Source organism: Misgurnus anguillicaudatus, chromosome 13 (genome assembly GCF_027580225.2).
Source record: "Misgurnus anguillicaudatus chromosome 13, ASM2758022v2, whole genome shotgun sequence".
In the NCBI taxonomy this organism is placed as follows: Eukaryota; Metazoa; Chordata; class Actinopteri; order Cypriniformes; family Cobitidae; genus Misgurnus; species Misgurnus anguillicaudatus.
The window spans coordinates 17,640,068-17,662,961 of NC_073349.2; the positions used below are offsets into that span (position 1 = coordinate 17,640,068).

The 22,894-nt window shown below is 38.6% G+C and overlaps 1 protein-coding gene across 9 annotated transcripts in view; it reads left to right on the forward strand.

Moving 5' to 3' along the window:
- Nucleotides 1–1,394: 1,394 nt before the first annotated feature.
- The window catches only part of agrn (agrin), a 329,502-nt gene continuing 308,002 nt past the window's right edge, over nucleotides 1,395–22,894 (forward strand). For 4 of the 9 annotated variants that reach the window (XM_073875243.1, XM_073875247.1, XM_073875245.1 and 1 more), the window contains exons 1-2: nucleotides 1,396–1,844; nucleotides 2,920–3,181. In XM_073875243.1, coding sequence (XP_073731344.1) covers nucleotides 1,644–1,844; nucleotides 2,920–3,181 — 463 coding nt within the window. In that variant the 5' untranslated portion in view covers nucleotides 1,396–1,643. Of the gene's footprint in view, nucleotides 1,845–2,919; nucleotides 3,182–22,894 lie in introns of all 9 variants that reach the window. The other 5 variants (XM_073875248.1, XM_073875249.1, XM_073875253.1 and 2 more) reach the window with 2 other exon arrangements.

Genomic DNA, 22,894 nt, shown 5'->3' on the forward strand with positions numbered 1-22,894 from the left:
TTTATAACTGGCAAAAGAGTTTCATCTGTCATGTGTGTCAGAATAATGTTTAAATTAATATTGTCATCATTACTAATGACATTACTGTCTTAAGATACTGTCAAAAAACAGTTAGATAAGCTAATGCTAACAAGTTGCGTCAATAACATTAACTGTCTCGTATTTATTGGGTCACTTTACAGTCTTCATGTTAAAGTAGGCTACTAAGTAATTTCAATGAACGACATGTTCTTAAAATATCATTATTGTGTGGAAGTGCTTGTTTTTTACAGTCTTTATTAATTTTTGTTAATGTTAATAGAATTAAAGCTTTTAGTTGTTTGTTCATGTTAGTTCATGGTGCATTATTAACAAGATTTTTAATAATTAGTATTAGTAGTTGTTTAAATTAATTTTAACAAAGATTAATAAATGCTGTATAAGTGCAGTTCATTATTAGTTCATGTTAACTAATGTTGTTAACTAATGAACCTTATTGTAAAGTGTTACCAGCACTTTTATGTATGTATGTATGTATGTATGTATGTATGTATGTATGTGTATGTATGTATGTGTATGTATGTATGTATGTGTATGTATGTATGTATGTGTGTGTGTGTGTGTGTGTGTGTGTGTGTGTGTGTGTGTGTGTGTGTGTGTGTGTGTGTGTGTGTGTGTGTGTGTATGTGTGTATGTATGTATATGTATATATGTGTGTGTGTGTATATATGTGTGTGTGTGTGTGTGTGTGTGTGTGTGTGTGTGTGTGTGTGTGTGTGTGTGTGTGTGTGTGTGTGTGTGTGTGTGTGTATATATATATATATATATATATATATATTCTAGAAGTGGTCTTTGTCTGGCTACAAACCTTTATTTTTAAGGGTGATTTATACTTTTTAATAAAATTAAAAATCCATTATCAACATTATTTGTTAAATAGTAATATCTGCATAATAAATTGCGACTGATCTTTGTCAAACATTAGGATTTCATATTGCTTATGAAAAAGAGTAGACTGAAAGTTATTCAAATATTTATATTTACTTCGTGCACATGTTGATACTTTAACATCATCTCACCCTCAATTGTATTCTTTTACAAGCACTTATGTTTCCATTAAGTAATCCTAATTAAATTACAGCCTCGATTATTAAATGTATCATAATTATAATGAAGTACTAATGGATGCACTTTAATCATTAGAGTGAGCTTCGTGTTTCTAAACTGAAGATGAAAAGATTAAGTGGGTTAAAAGTTTTCTCTCTATATTCTACTGGACCGGTTTAGTTGTCCGAATTTGCGCAGTCTGTCCAAGGGGTGGCGTTTTACACCCGTTTGTCTCTCTCCTGCACTCGAATCACCTCCTCAGTCTCTCTTATCAGCAATTCAGATTGCATGCAAATACTCCGTGAAAGGAGCGTCACTCTGAAAGGACGGAGTACGTGGGGGCGAGCAGCCGCTGACGCGCATTCCGCACTCTATTCTTTTTCTTCCAGCCGGGCGGGAGCGCTCCGCGGACCTCAGTGCAGATATGACCGCAGATCGCAGTGAAGTTTGAGGAGCACGCAGAGAGCATCGCGCGGTCGGATTGTTATTCGCATCAAACTTGCGGCAGAACTCAACATTTAGTTTGTAACTTTCTCTTTCTTTGCGTTTTGTTGACCATGGGCTGCCTGCGCCGAAAGACGTTTTATTGGCCCATTTGGTCACTTCTTGTTGTTTTTGCGCTTTTGAGTCAGCGTTGTCATGGAAGTTGTTCAGAGAAAGAGCTGGAAAAGAGAGAAGAAGAGGCGAATGTGGTTTTAACCGGGACGGTAGAGGAAATATTGAACATGGATCCCGTGCACAACACTTATTCTTGTAAGGTAAGGAGACACTTTAGCGCACCGGCTATGGTTTAAATGCGTTAAAGTGAGAGTCAACATGGTGAATATGTACATCACAGCCACGTATATGATACGTTTTAGCTTGAAATGTAATAAATGTGGTGCAACTGTGTTGTATGTAAGCTATTAATCATCACCTGTTTGCCATGCACCCGCCCGTTACTAAACATTACATACGCGCTACACTTAACTTTTTTCATAGCGTGGGACTCTATGGTGCCCCAGAAATTCGCTTTTTTTTTAAACAAATTTTCTTTGTACAGTTAGCTGCACAATAAACCTTTGCACGTTTTAAACATCTAATTGTAAATCAAGTGTCATCATGTAATATTCTGGTCATCTTTTTTTTGACATTGGTGCTTTTCATTTAAGTTTCTTAATAAAAATGTCAGCCTGCACACTTCTACTTTGATCCACCTATAATTTGATCTTTCGTACACGAGGAACCTGCACCTCAACCAGTGACTCCATGTCCTTTCAAGGTCTATTAGCGCTTCAGGTCCATTTATCTTTAATTATCATGTAATCATAGGGTTAATTTGATACATAACCACATCTTGTCATAACAAAGTCCGGCAGAAACTAATATCTATTGCGTAAAATAAGAATTAAACCTTTTTTAATCATTAAATAAAAAACAATTATCAGAAACTGTGGCATTTCTATAGTTTAATGTCAAATGATTGGATTGAGACATGGCAGTGTTATGATGCGTATACAGTGAGGTTCAAAAGTCTTTGTCTTTTTAAAAACATTTCCGTAGAAATTGCATCATCAGCAATGTGGAAAGTTAAACTTAAAAAAGTTAACTTCAGAAAGTTTTGCTTTACTAGCATCATGCATGTGTGTCCAAGTGGTCCCGTTATATCCCAGCATGATTAGGGGAATTTCAAGCATGCTTCCACAAAAGCAAAGCAGTCTGACCTTTTCGAAAAGTTTGCATTGTCATTGTTTCAAAATGTATCTGTGATTTTTTCCATATTATTGAATGTGACCTTGAAATGGTGTTTATTTATCATCATGTCTTCTGTCCTCTCTCTCTGTCTGTCTGAAGGTCAGGGTATGGCGCTACCTGAAAGGCAAGACTACAGTGAACGGAGAGATTCTGCTTGATGGAGGAAACAAAGTGATGATCGGCGGGTTCGGGGACCCAGACATTTGCGACAATCAGGTAGCCACCGGAGATACGCGCATTTTCTTTGTCAACCTGGCCCCTGAGTACATGTGGCCCGCTCACAAGAATGAACTGATGCTCAACTCTAGCCTAATGAGGATTACTCTCCGTAACCTGGAGGAGGTGGAACACTGCGTAGAAGGTAAGAAACAATCTCTGTACCGTACATAACTCACATCTCTCCCTGGGATTAACACGTTCTGTGTGGAGATGTGAGGGTTGGAAAGCTCATGTGGTTGTGAATGCAATCATGATTGCAAAAGCGGTTTTGTGCTCTGTGAGTTAAAGTATAACTGCATCTAATAAAGCAGCTTGTGACGTTAACCATTTATATTCATACAGCAGTGATTTCTGAAATACTTTCCTTTTGTTGCTTCGGTAAACATAGCTGGCAATACTTTAGCTGCACCACTATTCATGTAACTTAATTTTATAGACCATTGCGTGTGCATGAGTTTGATCCATATACGGATCTAAAAATGGTAGATTGAATCCACAGATTGAATTCGCTTTGGATTAAAGCATCTGCTAAATGCATAAATGTAAACATGAAATTTAAAAGCATAGCATATGTGCACAGCCACCTCGAGTGCTAACCTGAGTGAAAGTCCAAATCTCTGATACCTTGAATAAAATCATTTATAGAGTTATATAGAAGATACTAACCTATCTGCATAGCCTCAAGCTTTGCGGCCCTCACAAGAGCCCCTGTATCTTTGTCTTACGAAGGAATGCCATTAACGTCATGTTTCCACTTTCCCAAAGCCAGACTGTCAGAGGAAAGTTTGGCTGGACAGGTAATGACATCAGAAATATAGGAAATGCACTTTGTGAGAGTGAATGAACAAGACCTGTCTGTTGTCCAAAATTCTGCAAAATATCAAGCGCAAGAAGAGTGAATGTTTTCTTAATGTTAAAGGATGCGAGACAGACACCTTCCTTCCTTAATATAAACAGTGTCTCTTTTTAAAACCATCCAGTTTAGTTTCTTAGTGCTGTACAATGCTGGCAATTCTACAAACAGAGGAAATGCAAAGCACATTAGTCCTATCGATTTTGTACATTTCTTATCGACATCCTTTTTGTATGATGAGGGAGTCAAGAGGCATCAATGGGGTTCAAGCATAAAAACGAACAAGCTTCTTATTTTCCATTTCCGTTAAACTTTTCTCCTGTCATTTTTTTTTCTCAGGGCTTTTAAGTGCCTTTTAAGTCGCTGCTGAGGAGCTGGTCTTTTTTGCTGATAAAATTTTAAGAGTTGTGCAATTAAGAGGCATAAGTGCCAGGCCCCTTAAAATAAACGCTGGTCTGTCTAATAAACGTCCATGTGCTTCATTTAACAAATGCATTTATTTTTGTATTATAATGGTATTAGATCTCTTTTTTTTAAACACGGGATGCTCAAGTATACGCTACAAATAGCAAACAGCTGTGCTCAGAAGTCAGAATAGTTAAAAATGCAGCTTAAGTACCAAAATTGGTTCCCACGGGTCCTTGAAATCCTTGAAAATGTGTGAATCTGGGGAAAAATCGGAACTGGGAGGTTTTTGAAAATATACGTAGATACAGGTAATTGAAAGTGCTTGAATCTATTTTATGCAAGAAGTTTTCTGGGAAAAAAAATCCATATTATTCCTGTGAGGTGTAGGATAATATCATAAAAATTCTAGACTTTTTAAGCACACGTGCTAAACTATTTGATTTTAATGCGTATATCTTCTGTATGCGAATGTTGATTCATACCAAAATGCTTTTTTGCATAGTTGTGTGTGACACATGAAAACGTCTCGGGTTACGTATGTAACTGTTATTTCCTGAGAAGGGAACGAGACGCTGCGTCTCCCATGCCATAATTTCTACGTCCCTGTAATGCCGTCTTTGGTAGCGATATACTTCCTGGCTCCCGCATCACCCTGTCTTTGTCGTTAAGCCTCACCATTGGTTGAATTTGATATACACATTCAGATGCACTTACCCCTGGAGGCGTCCCCAAAGTGTCATCGCAGTGACGCAGCACTATTTCCCTCAAAAGGGAACTGTAACAATATATCTTAAAAGGTGACACGATGTAACCTTGCTCTCATTTGAAATGTGTCCCCACATTTAGTCCTTGAATTTGAGGGTATTGGACCTGGAAAGTCCTTGAAAGATCCTTGAATTTGTAGTTAACTAAGGTTTGAGAACCCTGAAACACTTGAGAGAATATATGTTTGAAAATGTTTCTGACCTTGGTTTTTGACATGGTTAGGCATGTACTGTACTGTATGTTACCAGGCCTTGAATGCGAAAAAAGTGCTGCCCTGAAGGTTGTAGGACTTGGACTTGCGCCTAATGGTGTCTACTTAGTGTTGGTTAAACCGAATCAGGAATTTGATGTTATCCATCAGTTATTTAATAAAGCATGACCCTTCAGTGAGGTGTTTATTTTTTTCTCTCTTTTCGGTCACTGTTTATAATGCAGGTTTTAGACCTACAGCATGAAAGAGTAAAAGAGTTTGTGTGGGGTGGAGAGAACAAGATCGTACCTGTCAGCCTGCCGAGTGTATCCTTTACTCTCTCCTCACCTCTGACAGGTTAGATAGCACTGAGAAATGAAGAGATTCCAAGCTGAATATCGGAATACCTCAGTCAAAGGAAAAAATGCACGTGCTAAGAGAAGATTGGTAGGTGGAAATGCGATAATGCGAGAACGCAAGGAGAAATTCTTGATGCATGTGTGGACTGGAATGATGATGAGCAAAGCTTAAAGAAGCCTTAGAGGCGTTTAGATCTCCTTTCCACCCTGTCTGTTAAAACCTTGGGTTATTAAAGGGTTATTAAGTTTGTTGATTAAAAATACACATTCTTACGTGCTTAAGTCTGATTTATACTTCTGTGTCGGAACTACGCCGCCCCTCTATGTTGAGAAGAGGTTCTAGCAGACAAATCACATTGCTTGCATCCTGCATAGAATTGAAGAATTGTTTTTTCGGGGAGGTGCGCATCAGGCTATGGGGTAGGGGACGCCCCTGTGCAAGCCAGTATCACGAAATTACGTACCTATAGTACCTATAGTGTTTTCTGTGACACATACACGTTTTTCCGCCTTTTTGTGTAAACATGTCACGTATTTCTGTTTACGTGTCACTGTCACGTATTTGTTACTCAACTGTTTGGTCCTTTTTTCTTACCATTATAGCTTCAGTTTAGGGTTTGATTTACATAAAATGACATTATTAACCAAACCCAAGTCTAATCTTGGCGCCAGGCGACAATAGTTTAAAAATCTAAAAAACAAATCATGAAAAAAGGTTAAAACCAATACCTAAAGTGCTATCCTAATGCAAACACCTAATCTAACCGCCAATGGTTTGAAAATAGGACAAGACAGTTGAGTAACAAATACGTGACAGTGAAACGTAAACAGAAATATGTGACATCTTCCTGCAAAAAAGGTGGAAAAACATGTCAGTGTCACGGAAAACACTAAAAAATTACGTGACTATAGGTACATAATTTCGTGATACAGGGTTGGCCTATGCATAGGTAGTGCCGTACAATCGACGCAGAAGTATGAATTGGGCTTAATTTGCACACACACATCAGTTTAAGCACATCATTTTTGTTTTCGCCCCCAAAATGTTTTATTTATTTAAAAAAGAAATGATATGTGCCTAAAAATAGTCCCCTGCTATTGAAAGTTACCAAGGGGACTATTTTCAGGTGCTGCGTAAAATCATTGTGCCTGCTGCAGCCATGTTACGGCAGCAAAGTCCTTGATTATTAAGCCAGAATGATATTATAGTTCCTAGCCATATCGGACTAAAAAAATCGCAACTTTTAATTTTCCGTCAGTCTTAGTACACGATGTAAATACAGAAGAGTCAAGTTTTAAATAGAAAACATATCAAAACTCTTTAGTTATTTTGTAGCGCGATGCTAATGGTCTAATCAGATTCAATGGATTATGCTAAGCTATGCTAAAAGTGGTACTGCCACTTTTGGAAAATGAGCCTATTTTCAAAATAAGTGGAGTGCCCCTAGTTATATAAATCTTTACATGTTCAGAGGACTATTGCATTGCTTGTTAAATCAGAAGTTCTCATTTCTCTGAAGCTGACATGTGTGAACATGTGTGGCCACTTTTAGTGTTTCTATAACTTTGTTTGCTTATGTGGATGCTGATATATTAAATGCCAAGCTGCATAAGTGAATCCCTGTGTTTTACTGTAGGAAAACTTTTTAAACTAAAAAAGGCCAGCTTAAAATCATTGAGGTATTACTGACATCTTGTATGTAAGGAATTATGTAACATTTTAAATAATTGATGATATATATGAATGTTAACATTCATTTTTCTCAGTATAGTCCTTTGACTGACGAATCGAATGAACAAAGAAATCATTACTAAATTGACCATCACTAATGAATAGGTGATAGATCTCCTGCTGCCTCTTTATTAACTTTTGATTCAATCCCAAACAGATCCCTCCCTACTTTGTGTCAGCTTTTTTTTCTTTTTCTGTTTTCCTCCATGCTCTTCCCTCAGTTCTCTGTGTAATGAGGTTTAGACTTGTTCAAGAGGCCCAGCTCAAGTTGAGCTTTAGCCTAAGGACAGATGGTCCAATGCTGTGTGCTGGTGGTCTCTCGTGATAACGAGTGTGCAGGTCCTGTGGAATGCTCTGGATTGTATGTGGCAGGTTAGAGAATGGGAGAAGCAGGTCTCATGTCAAGGCCTATGGGAGCACTTACTTTTATTCCCGCTGTTTGTGTAAGGAGTCGGCCCGGCGTGCTTCTGATTCTACGAAGCACGAAGGTCAGACGGCCAGGTAATGATTAACAGATCAAGAATACTTAAGTGAATGACTTCCTTTACCCATTGTTAATGGTCTTAGCACAAGAATCACCAAAGAAGGGCCCTCTTAAAGGAGCTTTATTAAAAAAGTACCTCAGTGTTATTTCAGGCTGATCTTTATTAGCCAAATGTACTGTGAGATTTGGGAAACTCGCCTTTGGAGAACGCAGTTCTGATATGTCACCAAAAGGAAGGCTGTGACATACAATTCAATTCAGTTTTTTTATTGTTCACATACACAGTTATACAAATGAAACTTACAGTGAAATGTACACTTTCAGAATTAAAAAAAGCTCCCTAGCTGTCACTGGGGTGGGACCCTTTTGACCTTTGCACCTAAAGAGTTCCTATTAGTACCTCAAAGGTACATATTGGCAGTGATGGTACTAACGGCGTTATAAATAAACGGCGTTACTAACGGCGTTATTTTTTTCAGTAACGAGTAATCAAATAAATTACTGTTTCTCCCGTTATAACGCCGTTAACGTTATTGACAATAAATGCTGCGCGTTACTATAATTAATCTCACTAAAGCGATTTTCACCAGAGTAGGTTCTCTCATGCAGACAGGCAATGTTTGTCTCTAGTGTGTGTGTGTTGGGGGCTGAGAGACACATAACTGATGCTGATTGGTGGGTGTGTGTTAGAGGGGGTGGGACAACCACATAAGCGGTGATGATTGGCTTAATTTCCATCACTAGCCAACCAGAGACAGGCAGAGATCATATGCAAACACATGCACAGTCCGAGAAGTTCAGTGCAGTGTTGCCAACTTGGTGACTTTACTAAGTTTAGCAACTTTCTAAACCCCTTTAGCGACTTTATTTACTAAAAGCGACTAGGACAAATCGAGCGATCTTTTCTGGCGTGAGACTGACGCGAGAGCATGTATCGCTCTCTCTTCTCAACGAGCAGCGGCTGATGCTGCTACCAACTCACAGGCAGCCCGGACCTCGCGCTGCAGTCCGCGAGTCCCACACCCGCAATGACAGAGCGATGATGACAAGTACAACAAACTCAAAGGTAGCAGTCGCAAACACAAAGTATAATAAGCACTACTATTCCATCGTTGAGGTGAAACGCAAGAATGTTTATGTAATGTGCAACTTATGCAGAGTAAGAAAGAGCCTCTTCACGTCTGTAATTCTGATCTAATAAAGCACCCCACATCGTCACATGCTGCCACTCCTTGCGAAAATTAACCAGGGGTTTTTGTGGTAAAAGTGCAGTAACCATGGTTTTTTGGCGTATTGATTGCTATCAGTAAAACCATGGTTTTACTACAGTAACCATAGTGAATTATGGTTTGTTGTCAAAACCATGGTTATTTTGTGGTAACCATGGTTTTACTGCAGTAACCATGTTTTTTGGTTTTAACTGTAGCAAAACCATGGTTAATTTTCGTAAGGGACAAAATTAGTGGTTTCTCTTTAGTGTCTAATTCATTCAACAAATGTTTTATTGGGGGCATCCAAGTTATTTGAAATATTTGAACTTTTTTAAGTAATGCAATAGTTACTTTGCCTGGTAATTAGTTACTTTTATAATGATGTAACGCAGTTACTAACTCAGTTACTATTTTTTAGAAGTAACTAGTAACTATAACTAATTACTTTTTTAAAGTAACGTTGCCAACACTGCATATTGGTACCAAAGAGTGCATATTGGTACATCAAAGCTACATATTTGTACCAAATATATACATATATCTGTATTTAAATTTCAGATTCATTAAAGGTCCCGTTCTTTCTGTGTTTTTGAAGCTTTGATTGTGTTTACAGTTCAATTCAATTCAATTCAATTTTATTTATATAGCGCTTTTCACAATTTGGTAATTGTATCAAAGCAGCTTTACATAATAGATGCAGTGAAAAGCACAGAAAATCGACAGATAGCACAACATAATAAACGATAGCACAAGCAGTTAAATTTGCTACGGCTATAAATCAACATTATAAACAAACGTATTACTAATGTAACGTATAGAAGTTAAGCCCAAAAAGGCTGCCTCCCCGGGTTGAAAAACCCCCTAGGAGAAAAAAACCCCGGAATTTTAGCCGGGGAAGTAAAAAAAGTCATAGGAGGAAAAAACCCTTGGGAGGTAAATATATATATATATATACACATTGAAATGGAAGGAGATTGAGCGGAGATTAAGCGGGTTCTGCCGGTGGTCTTTGGTCAGGCATCAGCTGGACATCACGTTGAAGAACAGCTAGTAGATCAGTTGTGTGCCGACTTTCACATGTACCGGAACTGGATCTGTTTGTCTCGTCCTCGGGATCAAGGACGAGACAGGGAGAGAGACACAAAATCTTATTAGCGTAGGGGCCGTTCACATAGAAAACAAGTGTCACACAGTAATGTGGTTTTAGTCAGCTCGGTTCCGGACAGGCTAACTATTGCTGGTTAAGTGTATTACATATAGTTAATGATTTTAGAAACGGAAACAGAACTCGTTTGACTAAGGCCAGAGGCCCCACTGCCGTCGTTAATGCTAACGTACAGTGGCAAACGGTTCTGTATGACATACTATTTTAAGGTCATGGGAAAAGGCCAAAATTGCAAGCCGGCCATATTTGGCAGTTAAGACTCAATCGAAAGCCAATTCAAAGTTTCAGCATATTACTAAAGAGTATTAATGAGATTTACCATGCTTTGAAGTGTTGACGAAAAAAAAAGGTTTTAATTTATTCATTAATTAATTTATTTATTAGGTTGTACAAGCTAGCTATTAGGAGATAAGTACCATTGTTAAAACAACTATTTGAAAGCCTTGTTAAAGAGAAAAGTTTTAAGTCTAGATTTAAAGTTATCTACTGTCTCTGATTTTCGGACGTCGGTTGGTAAATCATTCCATAGCTTAGGGGCTAAGTAGGAAAAGGATCTGCCACCTTTAGACACTTTTGATATTTTAGGGATAATTAAGAGGCCAGAATTTTGTGACCGCAATGCACGTGATGGATTGTATTCTGATAATAATTCTCTAAGATATGAGGGTGCTAGGCCATTTAAGGCTTTGTAGGTGATTAGTAATATTTTAAATTGTATACGATATTTAACTGGTAGCCAGTGTAAAGATGCCAGAATTGGGCTTATGCGGTCATACTTCTTAGTTCGAGTAAGAACTCTTGCAGAAGCGTTTTGAACTAGCTGAAGCTTGTTGACCTGTTTTGCATGGCATCCTCCGAGTAACGAGTTACAATAGTCTATTCTAGAGGTCATAAAAGCGTGGATAAGCTTCTCTGCATCTGATGCAGACAACATATGGCGTATTTTTGAGATATTTCTAAGGTGGAAGAATGCTGTGCGGCAGACATTGGAGATATGGATGTTGAAGGATAAACTGCTGTCGAACATCACACCTAAATTCTTAACCGTGGAGGTTGGTGCGCAATATAACATGTGTTCATGTTTCATGTGTAAAAAAAGCGGTATTTTTCACACAATTTACTTACCTGTATAGCGCTGTTTTCACTATTCTCAAAACAGGCTGATGTCTTCCTTGTTCTATGAAGTCCCTCCTTCAGAAATACGTAACGAGTTCTGATTGTGTAGTTTGTTTAGTGTGTTGTGATTCGATAGCATCTTAGCTTAGCCTGAGCCTGAGCCGTTTGAGCTGACTGGCGTATTCCTGTGGGCGGAGTTTAGTAAAAAAAAACTGGTCCACTGGCGTCATTAATTAGGAAGTAAAGGGCTGTAGTCCAAACCAGCAGTTCACTGTAGGCTTTGAAAGGCAAATTCTGTTAAAGAAAATATATCGCCTGGCAATGAACTTTGACCTTTATCATTTTACATGTATTATTTATGCTATTATAGCAACATTACCCACTAACTAGGGTTTCCAATATGGGATTAGAAAGACCTTTAATACTGTTGGGGCACTGAACCACCACTGGGCTTATATTAAAGAGGGAACAAAAGACTTAAAATTATACCTGTTTATAAATTCTCAAGTGTTATTACATTTTGAGATTTTTAATTAAAATATTAAAGCCTGCAAGTTTGCTTGGAATACTGATGAAGCTTCATCCCTGAATATCTCTGAAAACAAAAGAATACGTTTTTTTGTAGCCCGGCACTTATACGTCTCTTCATATTTTATACTTTATGACTCTACTGAGTGAGAGAAATTGTCTTGGCGTCACGGTTGAGGAAGTATCTTATATAATCTCTCCAACAGGCCTTAGTGTTATTGCAAAACAGAGATACATTTTATGTCCAGTTTAACACAATGATTTCGATACATATAATTTACAGATGTAAGGAATGTTTATTTTGTTATAATAATGTAGTTATATGCATTGCTTTGAATGTATTATAATACATTGGCCTAATTACCCTTGCAGATATAACTCACTGATAGTTTAGTTTTACCAATCCTGAAGTGAACTGTTGTGTCTGTATGATACGTCTGGGCAGTTAACATGATGTGCCAACCATCCTGCAGTATGACATGCTGTATTTCATATAAAACTATTTTAAACAGCACTTTTATTGCTCTTGTATATTTTATTATTGTTATGACCTCTAAGTGATTGTGAGATTACTGTACATGTAATGTGTTTTGAATGTATTTAAAAAATTCATATGCCACTATGAAGGACATATGTTTTATTGTGATTAAAAATGCACTCTTTCCTTTATACAGTGGGGTCAAAACGTTATAGAAATAACTGATTTAAAGCATTGTTTAACTGAGGATTGAACAATTAATAAATTAAATGTTTTTATATTAGAAAAATGTGACCATGTCTGTGAAATCCAGACTAAAGTCTCATAATCTACATTTAAGATAATGAGCCTTAAGGTTTGATTTCAACCATTAATTTCAATCTTTGACATGACCTTACTCAGTCAATATTAAAGATATCAAGGTTATATTTTCACAGAATGTTTTTATTGTTTTATTTTTAGAAAACACAGTGAATCACAAAAAATGACTTTAATTGTGTTTCACAGGCAGGGTCACAAATCCAAATTGGACATTTTTTTCACTTGTGCCTGCACCTGCTACCTCCCTGTATGAGTCGACAGAGGTTTGTCACTATATTGTGTAAGTTAGAAGGGCATTAGGCTGGAAAGGGAAAAAAGGGAAGAATGGATGTAAAAGACTTGGACATTATGGATTCCGTGAGGGGGCATTTCAGACTGGACTAAATGTGAAGGAATAGACCACTGCTGCTTTTAAAGGGATAGTTCGGCCAAAAACGATATTAAACCCATGATTTACTCACCCCCAAGCTGTCCGAGTTGCATATGTCCATCGTTTTTCAGACAAACACATTTTCGGATATTTTAGAAAATATTTTAGATCTTTCTGTTCATTAAATGTAATGTTACGGGGTCCAGCAATAGTCCACGACCTTCAAGTCCAAAAAAGTGCGTCCATCCTTCACAAATTAAATCCAAACGGCTCCAGGATGATAAACAAAGGTCTTCTGTGGGTAATCCGTGCGGTGTTGTTGTAGAAATATCCATATTTAAAATGTTATTAACGTTATAAACTACCTTCCGGTAGCGCCGCCATCTTAGACTCAGGAGAGAGTATTAGCGTAGTATACGCACTTTTCTTAGTGACGTATGACAAATTCGGAGGGCGGGGGCACAGAGCAGCAGCAGAGAAACTCTGTACGCTGCGTAAGCTCTCATCCTGAATGCGCATCACTCCAAAATGGCGGCGCTACCGGAAGGTAGTTTATAACATTAATAACATTTTAAATATGGATATTTCTACAACAACACCGCACGGATTACACTCAGAAGACCTTTGTTTATCATCCTGGAGCCGTTTGGATTTAATTTGTGAAGGATGGACGCACTTTTTTGGACTTGAAGGTCGTGGACTATTGCTGGACCCCATAACATTACATTTAATGAACAGAAATATCTAAAATATTTTCTAAAATATCCGAAAATGTGTTTGTCTGAAAAACGATGGACATATGCAACTCGGACAGCTTGGGGGTGAGTAAATCATGGGTTTAATATCGTTTTTGGCCGAACTATCCCTTTAATGTCGCTAATAAAAAAAAAAATACCATGCATTCAAACTTTTTTTGTGTTTTTAAATTTTTATTTGAATGCTACATTTAAAAAAAAGGATATATATATATATATATATATATATATATATATATATATATATATATATATATATATATATATATATATATATATTAAATGTAGCATTAAAAACTTAAAAACACAAAAAACCGTTTGAATGCATGGAAATTTTTTAAAAGTTATAGAGGCGCACACAGGGGTACCACCTGCCTGGTTAAATGGTGGTCAAAAGTTCACTTAGGACTTTACAATTCACTTTTACAGTTTGTTTGCCAAGTGAAGTGGCCCGTGATGTTGGGGGTCCAGTGGCTTTTTCGTTTGCCCCTGTTGGAATGTCTATAGTTAAGGTGTAAAGCACAAAGAGCACACAAAAGCCCAATAACACATGCTAATGCAGTGTGTGCGGTGCGTGGCTTCCCTGAATGGGATAAATCTATTCACATAGGCCAGAACCAGCATGGCACTCTTCAATTCGGACCTGCAGTAAGTTAATGATTAAACTGGACCTGCATTGCTAGTCTTCCACCCTTCGAAGTGTACTTAAAAGGGTCACAGAGCAACTTATCCTGCTTAAATACATAACTAATCAAGCCCTCACTACGCCTATGATGTTACAAGCCAAAACTGTGGCTTTCCCAGCCAAGATTTAAGCTTTGTTGTTCTTTAAACCACATCTTGTTATCAGCTATATGTGAGCTACGGCAGACTCTGCTATCACAGGATGTCAGTGTTTTTTTTTTTTTTTTTGCTATCGGGTGGCCATTTCCATCAGGATGTCTATGTGGGGATACAACCCCTTTCCGTTCTCTTTTGCCTCCTTTTTTCATTCTTGTCTAGATTATTTCCTCCTGCTTGTAACATCTTGAACTTCTTTATTTCTGTGATCTTATAATGGGTTCCTCTCTATCATCCGGCTGACATCACGGCCGCCCAGAACCGAATGACTTCGATATGTTGGACCATTTAAGCTAAATGTATAATGCGTGAGAAACAGTAGCACTTGTCACAAGTGAAGCAAACATGCCCTTAGCTTTCCCACAGTCCTCTGTTCAGTCATCTACTGAGAAGCATACCTGTAATTACATTGGAATCTGAACTGTAAAGCTGCCAATGTAATAACCACCAGGTGCAGACCCCTAGACCTGCTGAGGTGCAGCAGACCCGGCCTAATTCTATACTCAAACATGTACTTATTAAATCCTACGCCCAATATGCAAGGGAGTTGTTGCATGTACATACCCCCAGGGTACGTTATTTCCTAATATAAAGTTTCTGAAGTAGACTTTGTAATTCTGAATTTTTTAAAGAAACAGTTCACCAAAAAATTTAAAAAATGTATATAGACTTCCTGTTATAGATTTTTTGTTAAATACACAATGAGACTGATCCCATTAAATTTATAAAGAAACAGATTGACCAGCTATATGGCAATGGATTGATGCAGTGGTCTACTGGACGTCTGCAGACCTCTTAAGCCAAAATATCAGCCTGGCTCAAATGCTTTCGCCTGGTAATCCTGTTGTTTTAGCTAACAATAGCAAGGAAGTGCTGGCTTTCAGAAGCAAACAGCGATATGTGAAACAGGGCATCTCAGTTACACATGCACACACATATGTTGCTCAGATGCTCAGTTGCTCAGACAGAGAATTGCAGTTTGGTTTTACTGTAACAGTATTTCATTCATGCACACAAACACTCTCTCTCTTTCTTGCTCTCTTGTCTTTCCCTCTCACTTTCTCTCACACACACATGCTCATGGAGAGACTGGCAGCCTGCTGTGCAGAGCTGTCAGTATCTGTAACCCAATGGTCATGTGGAAAGAAAGGCCCTCATTACTGCTCTGTTATTATGGAACTGAGCTTGCTGGAATGATACATGCTTGAAGTAAAGCAAGTCTTGTAAAGAATTTGTGGCCTTTGAACTCAACTGTTTGCTTATTGTTTCTGGGCTTGTAACTCTCTTGTTCGTAGTTTGAAACTTGATAGGGGGATTTTGCACTGCGTCAATCACATATAGACTGGGAATGTAAAGCATTAAAGGCACAATGTGTAATTTTTTTAATAAAATATCCAAATAGCACGTACACAGTGCGATATATTTCATACAGTTGCATGTATTAACATTACACTAAAAGTTTGTAAATTCTCAATGATTTATAAATAAATAATGCATCGTCCCTTGTCATTGTCACCTGCCCATGACATAATTTCCATGCTGTCCTCGGTATCCGCTTGCAAATTCCTTAAAATCCTTAAACGTTTGTGAATCTGGGGGAAAAAATTCAAGGCCCTGTTAAGTTTTTGAAAATATACACACATAGATACAGGTCATTGAAGTGCTTGAATCTATTTTATGCAAGAAGTTTTCTGAAAAAAAATCCATGTTATTCCCTGTGTAGTGTAGGATAATATCATAAAAATTCTAGACTTTTCAAGCACATGTGCTAAACTGTTCGCTTTAAATGCTTATTTCTTCTGGTTTGCGAATGTTGATTCATACCAAAATGCTTTTTTGCATAGTTGTGTTTGATGCATGAAAACGTCTCGGGTTACGTATGTAACTCGTATGTAACTTGTTCTCTGAGAAGGGAACGAGACGCTGCGTCTCCCTTGCCATACTTCCTGCGTCCCTGTAAGGCCGTCTTCTGCAATATTTCAGATAGCGATATACGTCCTTGCTCCAGCGTCACCCTGTCTTTGTTGTTAAGCCTCACCATTGGTTGAATTTGATATACACATACAGACGCACTTACCCCTGGAGGCGTCCCCAGGGGTGTCACTGCAGTGATGCAGCGCAAGTTCCCTCGAAAGGGAACTGTAACAATGTATCTTAAAAGGTAACACGATGTAACTTTGCTCTCACTTGAAATGTCTCCCCTCATTTAGTCCTTGAATTTGAGGGTATTGTACTTGGAAAGTCCTTGAAAGGTCTTTAAATTTGAAGTAACTAAGGTGTGGGAACTTTACATACATCTTTGGATGGTGAATATCTCCCATTTTTCCATGCTCTTTCATAGCAAAATGCAAACTACAGGTTGAAGTTCATATTGTGCCTTTAAATGTGTTATTTGAAAAAAAAATATTTATTTCATTATGTAGCTAAAATGTATCCTATTTACTTGCATGTTCAGGGCAGGCCTTATTGTGAACTAGTCATTGATTGGGTATTTTACAGTATTATTTCACATTATTTATCACCAGTTTTAACCCTTCCATTCTAACTATGGAATAGGAAATAAACTGGGGATAAATGGTAAAACTGGAGCAAGGAAAAGCGTCCAGATCTTCTTCTGTGGCTTTTCGGTTTGTGCTTTACATGCTGGGATAAATCACAATAAGAGCAGCCAAAGACCGCAGATCTGCTCTCCGCTGTCCTCTATGCTACTGTTCTCTAACAAACCATCTGTCCAGCTGGAGGGAAGTGTTTTTTTATCTGGTGGGATATTCCTTTATTTCTGGGTCTTCTCTCTTCAGCGAGCACGGAGACCTGAACCTCTCTGTGTTTGTATGTACACACCAGACACAGCTCACACTGGCACGTTTCTTTATTGCTTTAAGCCTGAGGGTGACGGCACAATGACTTTGATTGTCTTTTTTATAATCAGTGTTTTCATGTCAGATTCAATCAGTTTAAAAGCTTATCTGTTTAACTACATCTGGAACGTGGAAAGTGAAGTGGATACATTCTGTAGCCTAGAGGAACAATTCACCATCAAAGACACACTGCCAGCGGTTGACCTATAGAGGTCACGGACTTGCTACTGATCTACACCAAGTTGCTTCAGATGGTAAAGCCCGAATTTATCAAATTCATCTTATGTGTCTTTCTCAACCTTGTTTTTAGTATGGCATCATGTCTGTGTGTGGCTTTTCTGGGAAGCTATAATTACAGTGGATTTAAGGAACAATGCTGATATTCTTTAAGAAAGCAAAATACATGAATTTATAGCATAATGCTATTTGAGGAATTCTTAGGTTGATATGTTTCAGTTATTCGTGAGCTTAACCCATTACTGTGAGTCTTTTCTATAACATTTCCAAATCTGAAACATCTGAATAAACAGAATGTTTGTTTGTTCTGTTATAACGTTCCAACAAAATGCATTAATCTGTTTTTGTGTTGGCTTGCAACCTGTTTACCATTGTGTTAAGTGTGATTTCATTCTAATTGAATGGAAATCCGATTGGAATTTCTGTGGAATTTCCCATTTTTCCCCTCTGGGCTTTAGGTGAGATGGATAGAGGCTGCTCCAGACCTATGTTATCAGTTACATCAGTGTTCCTGTGTGGATACGTGTGTGTTGGGTTATTAAAGTGTTTTCTCAGGGTGTGTACCAGTAGCAGCAGTACAGGTCAGTGTAAGTCAGATCTAGGGCAGGTGAGAACATGATTCCATTTCCCAAAGTGCCGTGTTTTTGCTAAGAAGAAGGGGGCAGCTAGGATTTACAAAGGGGTCATGCAGTGGACAGATCAGATCGATTTTCAAAGGCATCTTTTCGAACTACGATTTCTAAGGAACCTTTGACTGGTGTTTATCCGTGCAAAATCACTGCCATGGTTGGATATTTTTTGGTGTTTGCCAGGTTGTTGCTAAGTGACTTAGCAAGTCACTGGTGCACTACTCTTTAAAAATTATCTAATATGTACAATTTTTGTACAGATATGTATACATTTGGTACTAATATGTACCTCTGAGGTACTAATATGAACTTTTTTAGATGCAAATGTGTACTTTCTGCAAGGATACTGGCCCAGAGACAGCTAGAGACTATTAATTGAAGGTTCCTACTGAAGGTCTGGAAACCATGACAGCTTTGATACCTTGATAAAGGCTTTATGCTGAAACGTTGGTATTAATACACTTTTTGCAAGTGAGTGTGCAGTCACATTTTTTTCTTATAGATTTGATTGGCCAGAGACCGCCCAAGAAGCCATATGAGTTACACGTAAAACAACCAATCACATTATGCTTTGTGCCGTGTCATATTTAAGGGCTTGGAGATGTGCACTTTAGTGTTGGGCGATGTATATGCCCCATTTAGAGATCGTCCTATCGTCCGTCTGTGAGATCGCCGATACACGATAGTATTGGGTGCGGGGCAGTAGTTTACTCATTTATTTATTTATAAGTTTTTACTTATTTATGACAAGTCACTTGATTGGTGGACAAAAAAAGAAGCAAGGGCAACACTGTTATGGCCGCAACCTTCTCAAAACGGATGCCATTAATCCATCCGCATCATTAAGTCCAAGCTCTATCAAAAATTTTCCTGCGTGCCAGGGAGTGGGAACAACAAACTCGCTGGTTTTAACCCTCTGCGCACCTAACAACATCTCTAATGCAATGAAATGTCAGAGCTACTTGTATTACAAGTTCAGGTGCTAGAAGGAGTCCATGCTGCACGCATTCAGGTCCGAGCAAAAGTCCAAGACACGCTCATTGAGTCCACGTGCGTGCGAGAAGGAATCTCTCATGCGAGGAAAAGCATGCAATGCTCATGTTAATGTGAAACTATATAATAACTATTGCCAACTATCATCATGAAAGCCGTCTATTAGCGATATGTCTGACGATCCTCAATACACGATACTATCGTCTATTCACACAACCCTAGTGCCCCCATCATTCATAAACATTTTTAAAGTTCAACAACAGTGTCAAACACGTTAAAATACCTTGCATACTTTTAACGTTTATTCGATCTTGATGAAGCATATTGTCACTGATGTAAACATGAACGCTTTCTTCTTCGATCAGACGTCTTTGTGTTGTTTCCGGGCAGCGGTAAAGATCACAACATGCACATCTCCCAGAAATCCTGTATTATTCAACCAATCAGAGGACGACTTTGAAATTTCCTGAAGTGTTTCCAGAAAAGTGTTCCTTGTGCATGAGACGCTCAGCCAATGGTCAGTGGGCGTGACGTCTGAGGCTGAGACTAGGCTGGACCATAATTTGACCCATCATAAATCTGATAATTTAGAAATGTAATGACATATATCTGTTCAACAATCACATTAAAGGCGGAGTCCACGATGTTTGAAAAACGCGTTGGAAAAGGAGACGGGCCGACTCCCAAAACACACTTATAGCCAATCAAATCAAATCAAATGCCGGGTTGCGTATGTGTGGGGCGGGTCTATCAATAGAAGGTCCAGATTCTATTGGGTTAGGGGCGTGTTTGTTTAGGTGATTTCAAATATCAACATTGGCTTTCAAACATCATGGACTCCGCCTTTAAAGGTATTTTGAATATATATAAAGGTTTGTTGAACTCCCTATATCTAACTTCAAGCCATATTAATTGCCTTAGCAGCATACATCTTTAAATATTGTCATAGATGGACTTCTGAGGAGTAGTAGCACATCATATATTGCTGTGTTGTTGTTTTTTCTAGTTTCCCCAGAAACTCAGACCTCTTAATGCCTTTTTGTTCTTGAGGTGGCAGTAGGAATGTACCGGTTGGATGGATTCAATGTGAGATGGATGACCAGACTGAGGGACCATAGGCTGACCTCATGGGGGTGGGTCTCAGGAACTGGGGGAGAACCCATAAAAGAGAGAACTTGGTTCCCAGAAACTGTCTCTTAGAAATTTGGTAAATTATGCTACAGTGTGTCAGCCTACATTTATTTGCACCTGTTTTGTAAAAGCGATTTACTTTGGAATACTTTGGTTCATGAATTTGATGGATACTTGACGTGATTGAATTATGACCGAGGAATACTTTTAGGGTTTGGAGGGTCTTTATCAAATGATTCTTTGATTCAAAAGGTTGGATTTTAGATATGAGAAGAAGAATACCCAAGTTTCATATATCCTCATTCCCTCTCAGACTCATCAGCGTACCTTTTTAGATAAAACTTCAGGGTTTCCCGCAGAAAATGTGTAAGGTAAGGTGGTAGGGTTTGCCGCCACCCCAGGGGGGATGTTGCTTCTTTAGCAAAATTCACCTAAAGTTAAGAGTTTGCAGTAGTTTGCTACAGTAAATATCTGTATTTTTTAATATAAGGACGCATTTTCTGTAAAATAGCTTTGAAACAATATGCATTCATGTATAAAGCACTATACAAACGCTCAAACATAGTGAACATAAACTCCCGCCTTGTTTCAGTTAATTTGTTGGAATGCTTCTCAGCTCTGTAATGTGATTGGCTGGAATTTGCGTTTGTCTTAAGAACACGACTTCTTAAAACTTTAAATTATTGCTCGGTTGTGTAATTCCATTGGCTGGGAGTCGTTCAGCAGATTTTTTTTGTTAAGGGGGTAGGGTTCCCCAGCTTAGGTGGGCCGCTCGAACTGCAAAGTGCTGCGGGAAACCCTGAACTTATACTGCTGGAATCTTGATCAGGGTGTATTTTCATAGAGACAATGGAGCAGACTTAAGTGATGTTGCTCTGTTTTTTCATTATCTTCCGCCCCTTTCCCTCTCTTTTTACACTGTGATGCTTTTGAAGGATCTCCGTCCCTTTACAAAAAGAATAATTAACCCCGCTCGGAGCAACCGATGTCTACTGTAGAGCTGCTATAAATAGGGTCGACTTCATATCTGCTCGTGTCTCCCAACAGCTTCCCTCACATAATCGACTCCTCCACGTTCTCTCTGTCCATCGGTTCATCCCTCCCTCCATTCAGGCCTATGCAGATGCAGCCTGACATGGCACACCCCATCTGTTCCCAACCAGGGTGTTATTCCATTGAAAAATGAACTTGTTAAATGGGGTGGCAGCCACAACTACCCCTATGTGATCGTACTGCGTTCATCCCCCCACCTGCCGCTCGAAGTTTACACTCGGCATATTACATGCAGTCAGTCATTAATGTTATGTTTTAGTTTCGCCTGCTTTAGCTGAATTGTCAGCATGTAAGAGAAATGAAGAAATTAAATGTTATCGTTCACGTGGCCTCATAAATGAAATGTCCCACCCAATCCTTTAAAGTGTATTTTTTTCAGAGTGTGACCTTTATTAGTATTCATCCATAAAGGTTTAATTTTGCCTTTGTTTATTAAGAGGTGACATGTTATAAGATGATATTTAAAGAGAGCATCTGTGGAGACATGGAGGAAAATGTGTCACATGATCTTTTTGGCTGCCGCCAACCTGAAGGATGCCCAGACGTCTTTAATCGTGCAGTTGTTGTTGTGTGAAATACTGAAATTGAATGTTGCAGGTCCCTCCCCGGGGCTCAGAGTTGAAGATATTTAAGAGTTTGATTTTCTATCTCCCTTTTGTCCTGTGACATTTACGACATTGTTTTGCTCAACTGCACTTGATTTTCCTCAGTGGTGGTCTGAGATGTTTTTACCTGGTTTTCTAGCAACATCCCAACAATTTTTGCAGCCCCCCATGCCTCTTGACCACAGTTCCCAAGGGGCCGGCAGACTTAATGTCAAGATAAAGGTTGTGCTTTTGCACCCCTGGCCCCTTTCGTTGTTCGACTGTGATGATCGCAGGAAGAGTGGGCCAAAAAGGGGATTTAGCTTTGACTAAAGGAGGTGGGTTATGTGACAGGATTAAGGGGAGGACCCGTGGTGCTGCGGAAGAATATGAGTATTGTTGCAGCCTTTTCATCAAAGCGTGCCGTTGCGTTTGTGAGGTTGGGGGAGTGAAAAAAAAATCCATGAGGGAGAATGAGACAGATAGGATATGAAAAAGTCAGCCTTATTCTTTCCTGTATTCTTATGCACTTTCATAGAATGCTTTGAATTTGGACATTTACAGGTATTACACCTTTCATTAGCTGCGCTTACATGGACAATTGTAATCAGTTTAAATGTTCAATCCGAATAAAAAAGCTCCATATAAACACCTCAATCAGAATAAAAAGAGCCAAACCAATTAAAAAATCTAATCGGTTTGAGAGGGGTGGTTTATACTTTTTATTATCCCCTCAATAGGACATGTAAACACTTGATCAGATTGATAACTGAAACTGGGACGCTCTGCGTATGT